This window comes from Salvelinus alpinus, chromosome 28 (assembly GCF_045679555.1).
Source record: "Salvelinus alpinus chromosome 28, SLU_Salpinus.1, whole genome shotgun sequence".
NCBI classification, from domain to species: Eukaryota; Metazoa; Chordata; class Actinopteri; order Salmoniformes; family Salmonidae; genus Salvelinus; species Salvelinus alpinus.
The window spans coordinates 26331799-26353451 of record NC_092113.1 but is presented as its reverse complement, the minus strand read 5'-3'; the positions used below and the strand labels follow the sequence as shown (position 1 = coordinate 26353451).

The following is a 21653-nucleotide window of genomic DNA, read 5'->3' as shown; positions in this document are numbered from 1 at the left end:
CCATAAATCCTCTCGATCTGATTTTCCAGATATTGAACTACACAAAACTGATGCAGAATCCATACATATTTATACTCTTCTTGGTTGCACATCCTCTATCCATTTCAATCCAACAATTATTGCGACCATTTCTGTTGAATATACCGATCTATTATTTGTTAATATCTTGCATAGATAAACATTGAACTCAGGAATAAATACACCTGTTCCTGTAGTCACGTCAATGGGATCTTTCAAACCATCTGTGTACACTGCCAAACAAGAATACAACGTATTACTAATATATTGATCCACTATTATTCTTACATGATCTTCTTCACACCACTGTTTCATTTCTTTGTTCAGGTTAAGATTAATATATGGCCTTGTATAAAACCACAATAGCACATTTCACCTACAGGCTTGGAGTGTACACAATAGGCTATGGTCCCAGAGACCACCTATAAGCTTTAAGCGCACACACACTATAATATAAAATCAATAAATTAACCGACTGACAACAAGGACAAAGTACAAATAATACAATTTGGGAAGTTTATTTCTAATCTCTAACACGACTGTAAACGTGGGACAAAAGCTCTACATGGGGTTATGAGACTGACAACTATACATTAAACTAGTCTGTGGACAAGTAGACATGTTTTATACAACCTGACCAATATTAAACATACCATGCAAGAAAATAAGAAAACAATTGCATAATATAGCACCAATAGGAGTCTAGTGAAGACCCTAATAACATAACATTTGAGGTATTGGTATAAAAGTATTATTAAAACACAGTACACAGAACGATATTGTTCATTCCTTTTGTTTCATTTAAAAAAACGAATTAATAAGGCCAGCATCTTACGTACGTAAATCACAGTCCAGACGGTGTTCAACTGATGGTGCTGATTAAAAACAGAAACGGTAAGAAAAAACACATTTGGTATCGAGTATGTGTTCGCTCTCTGAGTTAAGAGAAGTTTGATGTCATTCACCACACTGACACACAGCATGAGAGGAAGGTATGGATGCTGGAGGGGAACAAGGATTCAAAACTAAACTGATAATGAGTTAAGAATCTCAATAACCCCAAATGACAAACAGTACTTATGATTTCAGAATGTAGAGTAACTTCAAGCTGTTCTATGAAAGATGGTTGTGTTGTGGTATATTTCAACAAACTTGTTGAGAGAGGTGAACAGAACACTGGAGTTAAAACATCACTTCAACTTAACACACAGTCTACTGGTCATAACAGCACACGTCAAACACAGGCATGAAACCGAAGTGGGTATTTTATGACTAGGCCCTCCATGTGACCTTCATCAGCACCCTAAGAACATACAAGGGAATTTTAAAATAGTTGCTTTCACAAACTTACACGCTGCCGGTCTGATTTACTGAAAGGATTACGAGACAACGTTTATGATGTATTCCTTTCGTCAGATTTTTGTCCAGCTCCCTTTGAAATAATAAAGAATTAATAATAATTACAGGAGAAAAATAGTTCTACACGTGTTGTTCCTGGGTTTTAAACAATTGTTTAGTAGGCACTTGCAATTAAAACCGTTCCTCTGCCCATTGCTCCAAGAGAGAGGGAGAATGTACACAGCTTACTATTTAAATCAAAGCTGCTAGGACTGGCTTTCAGCAACTTTTTCTTTGAAGAAAATAAGCATGCAGGTATATATAGTATCCACATGCTTGACTATATCACCCAAATTAAAGTCTATAAATGGCAAGTGAAACAATGTAAGTCAAAATGTGTGTCCTGTGACCAACTCTATCATTAAAAACCTAAACACACTCTAGCACCACAGAGAGAGTAACAATGGTGAATATTGGCCAAGTTAAAATACAAAACAAACACGAGGCACATTTTCTGCCTTAGTTTGAATATGAATTTCAGATTTTCAATTCTCAGAGGATCTTTTTTTCCAAACAAGTAACAAAACATTAGAAGGTTCAGTCATATTTACAAGTGAATATGATTTTATGACTATTTATAAAATTTTATGAAATACAGAAAACTGCAGATTTAAGACACAGATCGGTATTGAGGTAGATAGTGGGCAGGGTTTGAGGTCTGACCTCACCATCATTGACAAACGTGAACTACTCCAGACAAACCGAAATAACCAAAAAGTGTCAGTGCATTCTGGGAATACTGTGATTATATGACCACACTGCATTGAAACAGCTGCTCATTAACTGAAAACAAATAAAACAGACAATACAGACAGTGGTACAAAAAGACTAATATGATTGAGGTCAGTCTGATAAACACAAGATAATTTCATTTGCTGAAAAGCAGGGCAGGATAAGTATACTGTTTTTATCCTCCCCTTCAACAATCAGCCATTTCATGTTGCTGTTGTTGTTGACAGTGCAGCATACAGGAACGTGAGGTTCCTACTCACAGGCAAAGTAGTCCTTGAGTGGCGCGAAGAGGTGCCTGATAACTGGTACACTCCATGATTGGCCCAGTACTTTTTGCCGCTGGCTCCGACCCATGTTGTTGACATCAGTGTAATGCTTGGGAAAGCCAAAGATCCTGCAGGAAGGTCAATCACATAACGTGGAAAATGTTAGAACAATGTCAAAACAACCTGAGGGTAAGTGTATTTGTAGCAGAAATTACAGATTACATTCACTTAACTTCCACACTATAAGACCATTGACTTTGACAAGTGAGAGCTGTATCCATGAACAATCATGGTATAAGAATAATGGTAACTATAACAACTTAAAACAATGTAATTACACTGTAATCACTTCTATATTCTATGCTGTCCACCCCTACCCTTTTACTCTCAATAATAAAGGCTTACTTCTCCATCTCTGCGCACCAAAGGGTGTCCTCCTTGCCATTAAAGTCGACAGGTAGGGGCCCCATCTTCCCCCGTCTGATGGAGTTGGACTTGGTGGTGATGGTACGAACTTTGTTATACTATAAGGGAAAGAACAGACAGATAACAATCATATCTTTAACCATGTTTCAAATATGGACATCCCATCTGATGCTAGAAACTCATTCATACATTTGAAAATATACACTGCTCAAAAAAATAAAGGGAACACTTAAACAACACAATGTAACTCCAAGTCAATCACACTTCTGTGAAATCAAACTGTCCACTTAGGAGGCAACACTGATTGACAATACATTTCACATGCTGTTGTGCAAATGGAATAGACAAAAGGTGGAAATTATAGGCAATTAGCAAGACACCCCCAATAAAGGAGTGGTTCTGCAGGTGGTGACCACAGACCACTTCTCAGTTCCTATGCTTCCTGGCTGATGTTTTGGTCACTTTTGAATGCTGGCGGTGCTTTCACTCTAGTGGTAGCATGAGACGGAGTCTACAACCCACACAAGTGGCTCAGGTAGTGCAGCTCATCCAGGATGGCACATCAATGCGAGCTGTGGCAAGAAGGTTTGCTGTGTCTGTCAGCGTAGTGTCCAGAGCATGGAGGTGCTACCAGGAGACAGGCCAGTACATCAGGAGACGTGGAGGAGGCCGTAGGAGGGCAACAACCCAGCAGCAGGACCGCTACCTCCGCCTTTGTGCAAGGAGGAGCACTGCCAGAGCCCTGCAAAATGACCTCCAGCAGGACACAGCAAACCTTCTTGCCACAGCTCGCATTGATGTGCCATCCTGGATGAGCTGCACTACCTGAGCCACTTGTGTGGGTTGTAGACGCCGTCTCATGCTACCACTAGAGTGAAAGCACCGCCAGCATTCAAAAGTGACCAAAACATCAGCCAGGAAGCATAGGAACTGAGAAGTGGTCTGTGGTCACCACCTGCAGAACCACTCCTTTATTGGGGGTGTCTTGCTAATTGCCTATAATTTCCACCTTTTGTCTATTCCATTTGCACAACAGCATGTGAAATTTATTGTCAATCAGTGTTGCTTCCTAAGTGGACAGTTTGATTTCACAGAAGTGTGATTGACTTGGAGTTACATTGTGTTGTTTAAGTGTTCCCTTTATTTTTTTGAGCAGTGTACATTAGAATTAATCTGAACTTCAAACTTTTAACTTCAACCTCTCTTGCCAGTGAAGTACTGATGGCGCAACTGAATTATAAAACCATCTAGAAGCAAGAGCGTATTAGTGTTACCTTGGCCGTGCGTCCAAGCTCCAGACAATCCTGCAGGTTCACTTTGTCATCCAGAGAGGTAGCTAGAGGTCTAAGGAGAGAAACACATACAGATGAGTGAACTCTCTGCCAAACCATCTTAAAGATATTTTACTTCATGTAGATGAGTTGAACATAAGAAAAACAACATGATATTGAGAGTGCATGTGTTAGTGTTTATCAGTAGGTGTGTGTGTAGAAGTATGGGGATGTGTCTATGTGTTAGTTGTTTATACAGTTGAAGTCAGAAGTTTACATACACCTTAGCCAAATACATTTAAACTCCGTTTTTCACAATTCCTGACATTTAATCAGAGTAAAAATTCCCTGTCTTAGGTCAGTTAGGATCACCACTTTATTTTAAGAAAGTGAAATGTCAGAATAATAGTAGAGTGATTTATTTCAGCTTTTATTTATTTCATCACATTGCCAGTGGGTCAGAAGTTTACATACACTCAATTAGTATTTGGTAGCATTGCCTTTAAATTGTTTAACCTGGGTCAAACATTTCGGGTAGCCTTCCACAAGCTTCCCACAATAAGTTGGGTGAATTTTGGCCCATTCCTCCTGACAGAGATGGTGTAACTGAGTCAGGTTAGTAAGCCCTCCTTGCTCGCACACGCTTTTTCAGTTTTGCCCGCAAATTTTCTATAGGATTGACGTCAGGGCTTGGTGATGGCCACTTCAATACCTTGACTTTGTTGTCCTTAAGCCATTTTGCCACAACTTTGGAAGTATGCTTGAGGTCATTGTCCATTTGGAAGACTAATTTGCGACCAAGCTTTAACTTCCTGACTGATGTCTTGAGATGTTGCTTCAATATATCCACATAATTTCCCCCCCCTCATGATGCCATCTATTTTGTGAAGTGTACCAGTCCCTCCTGCAGCAAAGCACTCCCACAACATGATGCTGTGACCCCCGTGCTTCACGGTTGGGATGGTGTTCTTCGGCTTGCAAGCCTCCCCCTTTTTCCTCCAAACATAACAATGGTCATTATGGCCAAACAGTTTTATTTTTGTTTCATCAGACCAGAGGACATTTCTCCAAAAGTAGGATCTTTGTCCCCATGTGCAGTTGAAAACAGTAGTCAGGCTTTTTTAATGGCAGTTATGGAGCAGTGGCTTCTTCCTTGCTGAGCGGTCTTTCAGGTTATGTCGATATAGGACTCGTTTTACTGTGGATATAGATACTTTTGTACCTGTTTCCTCCAGCATCTTCACAAGGTCCTTTGCTGTTGTTCTGGGATCGATTTGCACTTTTCACACCAAAGTACCTTCATCTCTAGGAGACAGAACGCTTCTCCTTCATGAGCGGTATGACGGCTGCATGGTCCCATGGACTTGCATACTATTGTTTGAACAGATGAACGTGGTACCTTCAGGCGTTTGGAAATTGCTCCCAAGGATGAACCAGACTTGTGGAGGTCTAAAAAAAATGTCTGAGGTCTTGGCTGATTTCTTTTGATTTTCCCATGATGTCAAGCAGAGGCACTGAGTTTGAAGGTAGGCCTTGAAATACATCCACAGGTACACCTCCAATTGACTCAAATTATGTCAATTAGCCTATCAGAAGCATCTAAAGTCATGACATAATTTTCTGGAATTTTCCAAGCTGTTTAAAGGCACAGTCAATTTAGTGTATGTAAACTTCTGACCCACTGGAATTGTTATAAAGTGAAATAATCTGTCTGTAAAACAATTGTTGGAAAAATGACTTGTGTCATGCACAATGTAGATGTCCTAACCGACTTGCCAAAACTAGTTTGTTAACAAGAAATTTGCGGAGTGGTTGAAAAACGAGTTTTAATGACTCCAACCTAAGTATGTAAACTTCCGACTTCAACTGTATGTTTACCTGTTCATGCCCGGGAGGTTTCCCCAGAAGTAGCGAGCTCTGTGAGCTGGGCTCACTTTTACTGAATCGATCAGGATGGGATTGCACTGGAAACAGATTATTAGTCATTATGAAATGAATACGCAAACATACAGCCAAATGTATTGACCAGAGAGACAGTGAGAAAGAGCCAGAGAGTGAAAGAAGGAGAGAGAGACAGGCCTCATTGACCATGAAATAGCATCTTCGTATAGAAATACCTAGTATCTTTACCTCAAGGAAGCGACAGATGTCAGCCTTGTCATGACCGCTCATGGCCACCACATTTTCAAAGAGCCAGAAGAATGGCCGATCATCATCTTCCCTTGGCCTCATCATGGTCAGCATCCTGTAATATTCAAAGAACAGCCTGCCTGTGCCCTCTGGAAACAGAGACAGAGAAAACCAATGAAACACCATTAAAACAATTTTACTAGGCCAATGGAAAGGTAAGCATGTACATGTAACAGTAGGCTACTCTGTTAACTGCTGATAAAACAATGTGACAACGGACTGGATAAAGTGCTTCAGACATTTGCTCTCTACATTGTCTCGTAGAAGCACTCTTTCTACTTTGAAGTCAGGAGGTTCCTTACCAAATAAGCCCTTCCGAGCAGGGTTGACGCAGGCCAGATCATTGCAGGGGCTTCCTCCAATCAGGAGGTCAAAGGGACCCCATTCAGCCAGCTAAAGCAAACACACAGACACACAAAGGTTACCCTCTTAGAAAAAAGGGTTCCAAAAGGAAAGGGTTCTACCTGGAACCAAAAAGGGTTCTTCAAAGGGTTCTCCTATGGGGACAGCTGGAGAACCCGTTTAGGTTCTAGATAGCACATTTTTGTAGAGAATGACCATAGGAGTGTGTGTGTGTGTTGTAATGTGTTCTAACATGAATGTGTGTGTGTATGCTGAACTCACATGTTTCCTGGTGATGGTGCGTACGTCGTTGATATGCTCTATCTGGCCCTGGTGTTTGATCATACCCTCAGCAATCGAGTTCCCACAGATCTCAGAGGCAATGTAGCGTTTTATGATGAAGCCCAGGTCTTTGAGCACCAGGTACCCTGCAAGAGCACAATGGTCATACACAGCCATCCAACACTATAAACCACACCTAAAAAAGACCAAACCCTGACCTTTCTACACACAGTAACCTGTCAGATAACAGAAGAAACACCTGCCATTGCATACATCCTCATACAACACATCACAATCACTCATCTGTAACAATCTCCCCAAGAAGAATGAAAGCCCATATTGAGAATGTACAAACCTGTGGCAATCCCATCAAAGAGAGACAATACCCGGATGGGTCTGCGTTGATGTGCAGGGATGGAGGGATACATCCTGTGGGGTTCAAATTCGAGGGCACTGTTGTTGACGAAGAACTCTTGAACACGCACGCTCCAGTCAGGCCGTAGCTTGAGTGATCCGTTGCACTGGGATGGTAAGCACATGAAGCAGCTCCATGGGTCCACGTCCTTCAGCTGGTTAAAGGTTCCATCGCCAACCAAAAAGTTCAGGCAGTCCTTACAGAAACACCTGAGGAAGAGAGAGAGAGAACGACAGAGAGGATATGCATGTAAAAGAGGAAATGGGAGTGAAAGAAGAGAGAGGGGAAAATGTACTCTTGAACAGTGCTTACCTGCAACAGCTGGCATTGCCACACAGAATGACCTCTTGGCCAGCACAACAAACAGTGCAGTAGGACTGGTAGCCATCTTCGTCGTATCTGTACAAAGTCTCAATAAAGTTCTCCTGTAAAGGTTACAAAGGGACAGCTTTACCATGAGGATGAGGGTAATTAATGTCAACAATCTTTCAAATGATAAGCAGACATTATCTAACATGTCTATGTTTACATAAATAAACTGAACAGTCATTAAAGGAATAGGAAGACGTAGTTGGTTTACCTTACACTTCTGGCAGAGACTCCCTTCAAACAGTGGGTGGAAGGTGTGGATTTGGGGGGTTCCACATGATAAACAGAATTCTGAGGTGATACAATAATTAATTGTATACATTAGTATAGTAAAATTACTGATTCCATTATATGCCATCTTTCAAAAGCGCAGAGAAATACAGAGCAAGAAAGTACAATTACTGTGGAAAGAAATCGAAATACCTTCAATTTTCTTGCCTTTCATAACCTCTTGTACCATTGCCCCTATGAACAACAAAAAATTAATTGAATTGATGTAAATATAATTATTTAGTGACAGAATAATTAGAAATAATGCCCTCATTAATGAATATGGATTACGGTGGGTATAGGACTTACCTCTGCTGTAGCCCTGATTCCCAGAGGATGGTCTGTTCTTATTCACAGACTTCTTCTTAGCTGGGGGTTGGTAGTCTGACAGAGCTGAGTCTGAAGATTCTGCCTTCAAATCTTTGGGAATGAAACAAAACAAAAAGAAACTGAGATGACCTGCTAATACAAGTGTAATTACAGTGTTACTACACAGGAATAAGTGTTACCCTGTTGTGGAAATATAATAGAAGCAACACAAAGCACTACGGGGTGAAGTTTCACCTAGGTACAGAGCTTGGTCAGCTTCCCCTCCCCCAATCCTAACTTTAACCATTTGTGGGGAGATCACCGTCTAGGAGCATCTTCACTCTAAACCACATATACCTGCAGGGGCTGGGGGGTTGAACCCATCTGGTCCAGTGGGCTGGAATCCACTGTGGGCCCAGTTCAGCATCAACTTAAGCTCCTCTTGTTTATTCCCCGCTGCAAGAAAGGACTTCTCACAGCGTTCACCAGCCAACTGCATTGACATGAAATATGAGTGGTGAGTGATGTGGTGCTTTGTGGTATTATACAGTATGGAATATTGTGATATATATGTTAAGGTAACAAACAGTGATGTACAGAGCTTTACATTAGAATGTTATACAGTGATAAAATAATTCCAGCCCCACCTCAAGGACCTGGTAGATGGCATCTTTGTAGGTGGGCAAGCTGGCATAGGAATTCTTGCAGAAGCACTTCGCAAAAGCTGCAAAACGCAGAAGCCTCTCTGTACAGATCTAAAACACAAAAGAAAAGGAAGGATTCAGATCAAACATCAATCTGTTCTGCAGATCAATCTTGTTATTTACAACGAGTCAAGTCAAGTCCTCACCTCGGAAAACATGCCGTCTCCAAACCACTCTACCCGGCGCATGGATACAGGCGGTGTTTTGTTGGACTTCCAGAGCACCACCAGTCCAGGCCACCAGGAGAAGCACTTCACCTTTCCCCACACCAGCTCTCCAGTGGGGAAACCCTTCCCATCCTACAGGGTGAGACCCCGGGAGATGGAGGGTTATTCACATGGGTTTACATGATAAGGAAGCATGTTGCCATGCATAGCAAATATTTGTGATACTAATTGTCGTGAAAGTAGGAACCTGGTAATTAACGCCCTTCTTTGCTGCCCTGGGACTCGGAGTAGACACATTGGATGCTGATGTTTGATTCTCATTCTTCAGGGGCTGAAAATCAAAAATATTTATGCTTGAATACACAGATAAAATATTCTGAAGACAATGACAAACACATTCACAGATTAACCTGAAAAATGTAAACAAAGACACTTGAAAGGTTGTCTAATGGGTGACTACAATTGTAAATATCATTTGTTTCCTTCTACATGTAATACACTACTCTGGTACTTGGTTTGTCAGCATTTATTTAAGCAACCCAATCCAGCTGACCATGGTGCACAATTTCAGAGTATTGAGAATGATAAAGGTGAGGAAATGTGAGACTACCATGTCCATAAAAAGTGTTAGAAGGGAAGTCAGAATGTTAGAAGCCGAATCACAAGAGCCACGCACAGACATGATGATGTGCCAATGACAGCCAAGCACACCTTTATAACGAAATATACATGTTCTCTTGTTTTGACAGTACTGCGCCTTTCACTGTCCCATTCGCCAGAGGTCAGAGGGGCTCTCCTACAGGCTGGTGGGCGAAGATATAGGAGGACGGGCTCATTGTTATGGTTGGAATGGAATTAATCCATGTGTTTGATACCGTAGCCATTACAATGAGCCTGTCCTCAGGTATCTCTGCCCACCAGCCATCACAGGTAGGAGCTCTGAGAGTACCTACCGTCGCAGCCTCGGACTCCTGGTCCCTTTTGCTGTCGTTGTCAAGAACCTGTGGCTTGGCCCAGGCACCAGCATCGGCACCAGCCGGAAATACAGTTCTCGCCTGTGGCTTCTGGCGTAAGCTGCTCTCCCAGCCATAAATGCCCCTAATGTTGCCCTGAGGGACAACACACATGCACACACACATTACACACATCGTGCGCACACACACACACACATTTACGCATTCAAGCACTCACACACACTCACCTTCTCACATCCAATAACTAGCCCACTACTACAAACCGTAAAACAGACCCACATGAAAAAAATTGAAATAAAAAGATAAAAAAGCTACTGATGAGGTTAGTTTGTTAGACCAGGGTGAAAAGCTGGCATGCACTTGTTCTAGGCATAGTTTAAGGTTTTTGAATTCAAAGAATGTAAAATCTTAGAGAATGGTTGATTGGACAAGCAACAGCAGAGTTAGGCATACTGCTGACCTCGATTTAACAAGGCCTGTAGAGAAAAGTTTACCATAATGTCAAGATTTGGAGACATCCATGCACACAAAAGATCCATGAACGCTTTGCTTTGTTTGATTTGAAAGAATTATATTGTTTCCATTGTCAGGTGTTGTCACATGCAGTTTATTTGGGGTTTAATTTGTCACCCCCCCACTACGAAAGGTAAGACCATGGTAAAAACAAGCATAGCCTCCAATATCTATGTCTGTTTTCTACTGGGAAGCTCTGTTATGCGAAGTTGATTATGAGTCCCAAGAAAACAATAACGTCACTAACGTAGCTAAAGTCCCAAGAAAACAATAACGTAGCTAAATCTTAAGTTACCATATTTGTCGAATTGGTTCACCCAATACTGCCAGACATGAAATATGGTTAAAAAAGAAAGAAAAAAGAATACTAAACATTACCTCCATAGTATTTGTCCAAATGACATCATCCTCAACGAACACAGTATTGTCCTCATTCTTTGGTCCATCTACAAACACAAATTGTATTAAACCAAATAACATTTTTTATTCAGAAAATACATGAGTTTTGCCTGAAATTGTCCAAAGGTGAAAAGACAGAGCATAGACAACTAAAGAGACCGGGTTTCATTGAAAAGCATTGAGGGAAATTTGAATTTCAGTTTACATTGACTGAATTTAAATGGAATTAACCTCAACCATGGGAAGAGCAGTAGGCGGATTGTGAAGCATTCTCTGGTAATGTGTCACCTGTACACTGCTTAAATGGAGTACAAAGGTCCAATACAGCTGTTTTTATCTCAATAACAAATACTTTCTTAAGTACCCTACAGTGATTGTTTTCAATTAAAATGGTCAAAAAGAAGAAGAAGCAGGCCAAAACTCCATCCAACCAAAACAGGCTGAAATTTCAGGCAGTCTTTTCAAACAGCTCCTAAACTAACTGGGCATTATTATCGTTTTCACAATTTCACAGTATAATTTCAACCTCATAGCGTGGAAATACATAGAAAACACAGGAAAATCACTGCACTGGGCTTTAAAGGGGTCAATCAGCAGTTGAAACAATAACAAAGTGTCGTCCCCGCCACTGTTTCGGTAGAAATCTGAGGGACGGAGCTGGAGAAATGTAACCACTTTAAAATTCATAGACAAGTCTATGGATTCAAGGACTGACCATCCATGATATCAACATTATCATTTTAAGGCTTTACAGTGTTTGCTTACATTTACTTTGTTTACAAACATTGGAGTAAAACAAGCTTATTTTTGGGGTTCTGATAGGAAAATACAGTTGAATTAAGCTCACGAGGCATTTAGAAGTTATATTCTTCAGGAATCAATGGGTACATATAATTCATTTATAAGTCCAAATATGGATGTAGCAACTGCTGATTTCCCCTTTAAGTGATCTAGATGATTACCAATGATCAACTTCAGTAACTGTCAATATCTTATCTTACTGATTATCTTCTGCAGCCGCACTGTGCATGGCTTCACTGTCCCATTAAGGTAATTCACCTCTGGAAAACAAGACATTGATGCTTCCATTATTAAACAGGGATCCTGTGATAGAAGTATGTGAAACACTGAGAGAATAAATGGACAGTGTAAGATTACAACCCATATACTACTGTAATATGCCATCATGACTACAACATTAGATGATTAGATTTGTAGCTGTTTTGGTGCCATGTCAAAATGCATTTTTGCTCTCAAGGCTTGTGCATACCAGACAATGATAAGGGCACCACACACATGCAGAGATGATGACAAATGGTTTCTAATATGTGACAGAGCCCATGTCAGGGTATTTGCATGCACACGTTTTGAAATTCATATGAGAGGCATACAATTACAGCTAACTCAACCAATGGTATGGTATGTTAATAGCATCCCCTCTATGATAATACCATCCCCTTTAAATAACAATAATAATTTCTCACAACAACAACAAAAAATATGTCTATTCAGTCTGTTAAACTTACACAACAACTTCTATAAGACTGTCCAGAAATGTAAACCTGAAGCATGCTCATGCTACACTAACCTACCCCCAAAATGGAGAGCTGCCACCATCCTGAGCATTTCAACCCATTAAAGCTAACCCTTTCATGTGTTAATCCACGTGATAAACTGCTTACCGGTACACACACACAAACTAATGCTAAACCAAAATGGAGATGTACCTTAAAAAAAGCATTTGAGTGCTCTTGTGGGTGCTACTCAACACATTATTAATACACTTAATTATTATAATTATATCACATTCTATTAAATTCCTATCCCAGTCCCCTAATGAAATAACGTACCTGATGGAATCTTTCTGGAATGACCTCGACTTTTCTTCTTCCTGCCAAGCCCGTTGACACTTATGTTGTCTGAGAGAGTGCTATCATTGGTAAGGTCTACTTCCTGAATGGAGTCCAGCTCACTGTCTGTCACACTGTCAGCGAACTGGGCAGCATCCCCATTCTCCACAGCCTGAGAACACAGACACAAATAATATAGATGCAGATACTCACACACACACAGACACACACACACACAGTGCCTTTGGAAAGCATTCAGACCCCTTGACTTTTTCCACATTTTGTTAGGTCACAGCCTTAATCTAAAATTGGTTACATTTTCCCCCCACATCAATTTACACACAATAGCCCATAATGACAAAGCAAAAACAGGGTTTTAGAATTTTTTTCGAATAAAAATTAAACTGAAAGGGCCTCCCGGGTGGCGCAGTGGTCTAGGGCACTGCATCGCAGCGCTAGCTGTGCCACCAGGCTCTGTTGCAGAGCCTGGGCGCGATTGCTGAGGAAATGTTTTTATTTAATTCATTTTAGAATAAGGCTGTAACGTAATAAAACGTGGAAAAAGTCAAGGGGTCTGAATACTTTCCGAAGGCACTGTAAGTACATAAATGGGACAGTACCAACGCAATAACTTCCATGCAGGCATGCAGTGACATACAAGTGTGTGATGCTTTTTATCTTTCACATACCTGTGTGAAGACCTTCTGAGCTTCAAGTGGGGGGCAGGGCATGGCTAAGAGGGTCAAAATAAGTTTCCTGAAGATGGTGGTCGACCCAGAAGCCTTCAGCACAGTGCTCCAATGTTTCTCCAGCGAGGGTGCTGCCGAGTCATTCTGGACCCCTCCATCACATCTGTTTTCTCCCTCCTCTGCCAGCTGGTATTCCAGGAACTCCTTGTTCAGCTGGCCGATCTCCTCGGGTGAGCTGCAGAGTCCCAGTTTGGCCCCCAGCTCTCCCACAGCCTTCCCCGTGACCTTCAGTCTGCCCTGAGGGCTCAGTAGCTGGGCCATGCTCCTCAACACGCCGTCACTAAGAGGCAGCCCCTCCGCCACGCTGGCTGTGAGCGCTGTGTAGAAGGACAGAGCCTGTTCCTGTAATAACTGCAGGGCTTCACTTCCTGTCTCTGATGACTCACACAGGAAGTCCTCCACTACAGCCCCACCCACGTTCAGCTCTGCCCCTGGCAGGTGGAACTTTGTGGTCTTGAGGAGAAAGGCGTCACGTTCCTTAAGGAAGCGCACGACGGCTTGAGGACGGAGGAAACTGGAGGCATAGGAGCGCAGGAGGCCGCTGGCATCCTGTAGGATCTGCACCAAGTCCGCCCGGGCTGAGCCCTCATGGTGATGCAGTCGCTCCTGGAAGACACGGAGGGGCGCTAGGGCCTGGTCCAGAAACATGAAGATAGCCCTGAGTTTGGGATCCTGCAGCTGTGTGCAGATCAGCTTAGCCTTATTATCTATGTTATCCTCTTTGTTACAGGAGCTGAAGTGGGAGATGAGATCGGTCCACATTCCCAAAACCTTCCTGACTAACATGCAGAAGTTAAGGCAGCAGGTGGTGAGGGGAAGGGTGAGGCCATCAGTACCGCTAATGCTGGAAAACAGTTCCTTCAGGTTGTCATCCTTGGTGGAGCAGGAGGAGTAGTGAGAGTAGATATCTACAATAAGCTCCTGGGCCTGAGTGGAGAGCTCCGACACCCCAGCATGGCAGGCTGCATCAGCCACTCCATACAGCCCACTTAGCATCACCATGTTGGGGTTGAGTTCCCTGAGTTGTGAGCATATTGGCTCTGAGGCAGAACCATTACCATCTGAGTAGAGAGCAGCGAGGTTAGCTGCAGGAAGCCCAAACCTCTCCAAGTCCTCCACCAGAGCTGCAGCTGTTTTCTCTCCAGCATTGTCATCATTTGGAGGCTGCAGAACATCCAACAGCCTGATGCAGTGCCTGGCTGCCTTTACATCAAAATACCCCACTAGAACCACAGAAGCCATGTCACTCTGCCCTAGCACCACTCCTCCGTACATGTATATGCAGTAAGGAGTCTTTTGGCAGGCAGACACTATGTCCTCTGGGTACTGTAGTCCCAGGACATACTGGCCGTATCTGTTAGACACTTGGTCCCCAGCCGCGGAGGGACCAGAGACACAGTTGGCTTGAATGAAGCGAAAGACCAACTCACTACAGGGTGGAAGGTCGCTGCAGCTGCCCTGTCTGCTTTTCCCTGACTCTGGCGTTAGGGTGCCATCACTGGCAGTCAGGGAAAGCTTGCGGTGCTTCTTGGACTGTGAGTGACACTTCAGGTCAAATAGACCTGAGTGATAGATGTTGAGGTTAAGATCGCACAGACTGCAGTAGGCATAGATCTCTCCCAGAGTGCTAGCCCCCACCCAGGAGTAAGTCTCATTCCATATATCCTCATAAATAATACGGTTCATTTGATACTTCCCTAAAGCTTCTTCATCCGTGTCGGTTTCCAACCCCCCTGTCAAAAAAAGGAAGACACAAATTGATTAACACAAAAAGATCAACAATAATCTATCTTCTATAAGGTCATAAACAGCACAAATAATATTTCAACCCATGATATGTAAAATACTGAACACCTGATTGACTGGGGCTGGCAGAATTGCGGCCCTTGAGGTGAAGTCTCTGAGGAGAATGGAAGCGGAATTTGGCAGGCTGGATGTCCTGGCCCTGGCGAGCCTCCACAGGGTTATACACCTGCCCTGCCAGGTTAGCCTGGAAAAACCTCTTGAACCACTTCAGGAATATGAAGTTGGGCTGGAACTTTCCGTTTATCAGCTCCTCCACTGGAACAGGCTAAAGGGGAGGGAGTTGGAACAATAAGCAAATACCACAAAGAAACTAAGGGAGAATCCCTCTGCCCATATATAAAATATTAACGTACAGTAAAAAAGATCCTTGACTTAAATGTGATGGACAAAAAGCTATGGGTGTAAGTAATTTATTTTCAGAAACAAAATGGGGTGTAGTCAAACCTTAGTGACACCAGTCTTGTTGAAGCCAGCTTGGAGCATATTGTAGTTGTGGAGGAAGTCTGACATGTCCTGGGCCTGGAACTTCACTGTGCTGAGGTCGATGCACCCAGGAAAGATCCAGTCCATCAGCTGGCAGTAGCAGGAACCTTCACACCACACCCACACAAAAGACGTTTAAGACCCTCTAGTAACCAGGGAGAGCAGTACAGAATAGAGGTCGACCGATTATGATTTTTCAATGCCGATACCGATACCGATTATTGGAGGACAAAAAAAGCCGATACCGATTAATCGGCCGATTTATATTAAAAAAAACGTTTTTAAATATATATATATCATACACACACACACATTTTTGTAATAATGACAATTGCAACAATACTGAATGAACAATGAACACTTATTTTAACTTAATATAATACATAAATACACACACGCACACAGCTCTGAAGTGATAATGATACTGAAGAGTCTGCTTAGGAGACAAATACTCTCAACTGTTTGAATAAAAATAGAGTTTAAGTTACCTGTGATGAATGTTGAAAACAAAAACTTTAATTTCTATATGCAGGAAATCCTATTTTAATAATGGGCATGGTAAGAATTGACAACCAAAGTGCGAGTCATAATTCCCATGACACCTTTTAGCAAAATCTGAAAAGCGGTTCCTTCATTTATTCCATAGGATATTTTTAGATTCACTTAAAATAGGGTCTGTGTTTCGTGTAGGCTTACATCACCGTGCCAATTTTATAACTGTGTAGATATCCATAGGACAAGGTAACTCTGATCAATATTGGCAAAATATAAGCGAAGATAAAAAAAATTGTAGAGTGGATTTATGAAAATATGTTGACAAACGTTACCTTATCCTAGTGAGATTTACACGGGTATCAAAACGTCGAGGCGGTTTAAGCCTGCACGAAACAGACCTTATTTGAAGTAGATCAAGACATTCTCTATGGAAGACATGAACGGTAAAATAACGAAGGAACCCCTTTCAAATTCAGCCGCAAGTTATTACAGGAATTATAACGTGTCGACTATTTCTCTCTAAACCATATACCTTTGACTAATCCGGAAACTATCACCTCGAAAACAAAACGTTTATTCCGTTCTGTATTTTATCTAACGGGTGGCATCCATGAGTCTAAATATTCCTGTTACATTGCACAACCTTCAATGTTGTCATAATTACGTAAAATTCTGGCAAATTAGTTCGCAAAGAGCCAGGCTGTTGCATATACCCTGACTCTGCGTGCAATGAACGCAAGAGAAATGACACAATTTCACCTGGTTAATATTGCCTGCTAACCTGGATTTCTTTTAGCTAAATATGCAGGTTTAAAAATATATACTTGTGTATTGATTTTAAGAAAGGCATTGATGTTTATGGTTAAGTACACATTGGAGCAATGACAGTCATTGATTGATTGTTTTTTATAAGATAAGTTTAATGCTAGCTAGCAACTTAACTTAGCTTACTGCATTCGCTAACAGGCAGGCTCCTCGTGGAGTGCAATGTAATCAGGTGTTAGAGCATTGGACTAGTTAACTGTAAGGTTGCAAGATTGGATCCCCCGAGCTGACAAGGTTAAAAATCCGAGGCAGAACGTTCCTAGGCCGCCATTGAAAATAAGAATGTGTTCTTAACTGACTTGCCTAGTTAAATAAAGATTAAATAAAGGTGTAAAAAAATATATATATATATTAAATTTAAAAAATTCTGCAAATCGGCGCCCAAAAATACCGATTTCCGATTGTTATGAAAACTTGAAATCGGCCCCGATTAATCGGCCATTCCGATTAATCGGTCGACCTCTAGTACAGAATAGCCTGTAGTCTCCAACAGGTCAATCACGAGCTACCAGTAGCTCGCAGCCCAACTATGAGTAACAATTCTGAAGGTACATGCAATTTTCACATTTTCCACCGCAAACTGTCATAATCAAATCTCACAAGTATCAGACACTGCAAGCTCCCAGCTACTTTCTAATAAATGTAAAACTGACATTATCCCACTCCTGATTAGTCACTATTGGCTTAAAAAGACAAACCGAACACAATATCTGCCAATTAAATGGCAGAGGACATGGTGCACTACTTTCTCTTGCATACTAAGGACCCGGGGAAGAGTTTGCAGGGGAGAGGAAGAGAAAATAACGTGCCTATTTGAAAGCTAGAAAATAACGAGTAGATCACGACAGGTTACATTTTTTAAAAGTAGCTCTCATGCTAGAAAAGGTTGGAGACCCCTGCTATAGTGAAACATGTGCTTTTCATCAGACATTAGAGAGAAAGGTACCTGTCCACTAAGTGTCAGGAGTCTACATTTTCTATATGACAAAAGCATTGTAGACGGCTCTAGGATTCTTGTTATAGCATAGAAATGAACCTGTGTGACCTAGTGAGACAGTACCTGAGCATATCTGCTCCACCCGGGTGAATTTGATGTCCAGGGTCTTATTGAGCCAGTCCAGCAGTTCAAAACGGCTGCATTTCTCTGCAGTGGCATCTGGGGTCTGGTCCAGGTCCACATTTGTCGCCATTTTTCTGTTATTTAAAAACTGACATAAAAACAGACAACATTTCACGTGGACGGCATAGCATTTCTTTCAAATATAACATTTGAACCTCTGTAATATTTTTTTATAAAAGTACTGGTTTCAAATGTTATACACCAACAACTAAATGACAATCCTTCTGTATTTAAGCCTATATTTTCTTGGGTCAAATTTGTAATTACCAGTGTCACATTTTGATTTCTTGACAACAGTATATCTGTCATCTGAAGCCATAACAGCCCCCAATCAGGCAAAAAGAAGATGGGGACCACTCTTTCATAGGAAGGTCCAAAGCTCTATGTTGTCATAACAACTGACATATCTATTCCATAATTAAACCAACCCTGTTCCCCTTCAGGGGGCAGCGTAGGGTATTGGGGTAGACAACAGACCAATGGATGAGGCCACTCAATCTTTTGTTCTACAGAGAAAGGGCTGCTTGACTTTTTGTTGTTGTGTGGCAATAGTCAAAGGACAGTTCTTCTCCAAATCAATCCTACTATTTTACACAACTTATTTCAGTAATATTAGGCGATCCTTTATAAAGGCCTAATGGTTGTACAATATTAAACAGACCCCTTTAGGGGTTCATCATAAGACTGAAGGACTCGGAAAAGGGAAACTGCCAATGCAACGGGTAGTTTATTAGGTTTAATTAATGTGTAAGTATATGGGTGTTTTACATAGGCGAATTCAAATGATCAGATTCATGGGAGAATATTGCAGGCACACGTTTGCAAAACGTGCAAACCACATTGCTTTCCCTGTCTCTGTTAGTTCTTAGTTCGACACGCTGTGCCACTAGTTACCATAGCCACAGTCCTAATTTTGGCTAAACACGCCTCTTTCTACAATTTATCTTCTTAAAATTTGATTTTAAATCTAACTCTAGCCCGAACCACACTGCTAAGCTTATGCCTAACCGTAACCTTAAACTACAACCAAAAAGCACATTTTTGTTTTTATGCATTTTTGTGGCTGTGGTAACTAATGATAACCGCCAGCTGGTTTCATTTCTCCCCCTTCCCATGTGTATAAAGAACTCTCGCGGGGTAATTTTTGCCGCGAATGTTCCATGCAAAGGAAGAGCAGTGCAGTCTTTTCTTTATATTTTCTCCGATACAGGTTATTGCCAGACATGCACACTGCAGCTCAGGATATGTTAATACTGTAGCCTAGCTTCTGTTGTCAACAAAGCTGTTGCCTTTATACTGATGGGTAATCCAAGACATTATGACACTATAGGCTACTGTACTTTTTTCATCTAATCTTGTTCTTCAGCATTGCCATCTAATCTAATATTCCCTAACAGACATGTAAACAAATACTGTAGACCTATAAATTATAAAAGACAGGGCATTACTTTTACTGACATTGTATGACCGGAGTAAGCATGCCGGTTCCTAGGCAGTTGACTTGTCTTTTGTGTCGTCAACCAGTCTTTGTGCTTTTGTTAATAGGTGGTAGTAGACCAATTGGCATACACAATGTTGGCTTTAAGCAATAAATATACACGTAATCATAGCGTCAACATTCGTGTCGTGGCGCATGCGAAGTCGTACAGTGAAGAATGATAACTAGTGGCTTTAAAATATGAATCATGGGTTACCTACCTTTGTTGTCCTTCCTCTTGGTAGACTGCCACCGGGTTGGAGAACCACGGGCTTCTTCCCCGATACTGTCTCTGATGACGTCTCCCCAACCTGGCTATTTGATTGGCGGACTGTACGAAAAGGGGACGTCCCGTATGGCTATACATACAATGGTAGCTAAAGTTAGAAAACATGGCAAGGCCCAGATGTTGAAATTGTGCAAAATTATACAATTGTATTTGTATTTTATTCGCGTTTGCTCGACGATTTATGGAAACACTGTTAAAAGCTTGTGCGTAATGTCCCGTTGGCGACCGCGGTTGATCGGCGCGAACTTTATTGCCAGTTCTTGACCGTTGGCCGACCAGGAAAAACCAGTCGTGGGCTATAAAGGGCCTCGTGCTAGTGCTAGACTTGGACTGAAATAAATTCGAGTAGAGACCACCCCCCAGGCCGTGGCCATGGTACCCACGTAAGCCCTGGGTGGTACAGAAGAAAGGGGGCCTCGACCCCAGGAGAAGGGTCCCCCACAACATCCAAGGTACCGGCGGCCACGGCTTGACAGCGCTGCGCCGCCTAGGGGAGGGATCTCATCTGGGCCCCGAGGGACAGGACGGTTATTGATTTGGAAGACAGGAAAAGGCGAGCTTGTACAAAGGACCGAAGACAGCTTTTTAACAAAGTGACAATGTTTTCATGTCTTAAAAATCTTTTACTTTTGTTAAATCATTTGTACACATTTTAAATGGTTTTTACAGATTGGATGTTTTACAAGAAAAATTACTTTTATTCATGGTTGTTTCTATTGTTTTTAACAACATGTAATTTTTAACAAATTCAAATGTAATATTTAACTGCTGTGTTTTATGCTTTTATGCCATTTTATGTCTATTTATTTTATTTTTTATTTCACCTTTATTTAACCAGGTAGGCTAGATGAGAACAAGTTCTCATTTACAACTGCGACCTGGCCAAGATAAAGCAAAGCAGTGCGACAAAAGCAACAACACAGAGTTACGCATGGGTTAAACAAATGTACAGTCAATAACACAATAGAAAATCTGTATACAGTGTGTGCAAATGAAGTAAGGAGGTCAGGCAATAAATAGGCCATAGTGGCGAAGTAATTACAAATTAGCAATTAACACTGGAGTGATAGATGTGCAGATGAGGATGTGCATGTAGAAATACTGCAAAAGAGCAGAAAAAAGCAAAAACACATATGGGGATGAGGTAGGTAGTTAGTTGGATGGGCTATTTACAGATGGGCTCTGTACAGCTGCAGGGATCGGTAAACTGCTCTGACAGCCGATACTTGAAGTTAGTGAGGGAGATATAAGTTTCCAACTTCAGTGATTTTTGTTCCATTCGTTCCAGTCATTTGCAGCAGAGAACTGGAAGGAAAGGCGGCCAAAGAGGTGTTGGCTTTGGGGATGACCAGTGAAATATACCTGCTGAAGCGCATGCTACGGGTGGGTGTTGCTATGGTGACCAGTGAGCTGAGATAAGGCGGTGCTTTACCTAGCAAAGACTTAGAGATGACCTGGAGCCAGTGGGTTTGGGGACGAATATGTAGCGAGGACCAGCCAACAAGAGCATACAG

The 21653-nt window shown here is 41.8% G+C and overlaps 1 protein-coding gene across 3 annotated transcripts; it reads right to left on the bottom strand.

The window, feature by feature from the left end:
- Positions 1–520: 520 nt before the first annotated feature.
- On the bottom strand, positions 521–20172 carry LOC139557515 (DNA (cytosine-5)-methyltransferase 3A-like). 3 transcript variants are annotated; one of them, XM_071372460.1, is made up of 25 exons: positions 20072–20172; positions 18314–18461; positions 15895–16040; positions 15499–15715; positions 13585–15377; positions 12896–13067; positions 12047–12106; positions 11025–11092; positions 10113–10268; positions 9407–9490; positions 9139–9291; positions 8936–9043; positions 8646–8781; positions 8289–8399; positions 8133–8174; positions 7921–8000; positions 7653–7765; positions 7281–7549; positions 6926–7071; positions 6604–6694; positions 6242–6390; positions 5990–6075; positions 4115–4184; positions 2820–2938; positions 521–2542 (listed from the first exon to the last, which is right to left on the bottom strand). In XM_071372460.1, the coding sequence occupies exons 2-25, from the start codon at positions 18441–18443 to the stop codon at positions 2401–2403; spliced, it is 4641 nt and encodes a 1546-aa protein (XP_071228561.1). In that variant the 5' UTR covers positions 18444–18461; positions 20072–20172; the 3' UTR covers positions 521–2400. The 3 variants fall into 3 exon arrangements, with proteins under 3 accessions (XP_071228561.1, XP_071228562.1, XP_071228563.1); XM_071372461.1 differs by having other exon boundaries at positions 20068–20104; XM_071372462.1 differs by lacking the exon at positions 10113–10268.
- Positions 20173–21653: the final 1481 nt, after the last annotated feature.

What these genes read in the sequence shown, in the direction of transcription:
- LOC139557515 (XM_071372460.1), bottom strand. Translation starts at nt 18,443, where the DNA reads ATGGCGACAAATGTGGACCTGGACCAGACCCCAGATGCCACTGCAGAG. An exon ending in GGTGGAGCAGATATGCTCAG is followed by an intron (nt 16,041 to 18,313) that starts GTACTGTCTCAC and finishes TGTGGTGTGAAG; the next exon opens with GTTCCTGCTACTGCCAGCTG. An exon ending in GGCAATGCCAGCTGTTGCAG is followed by an intron (nt 7,550 to 7,652) that starts GTAAGCACTGTT and finishes TCTCTTCCTCAG; the next exon opens with GTGTTTCTGTAAGGACTGCC.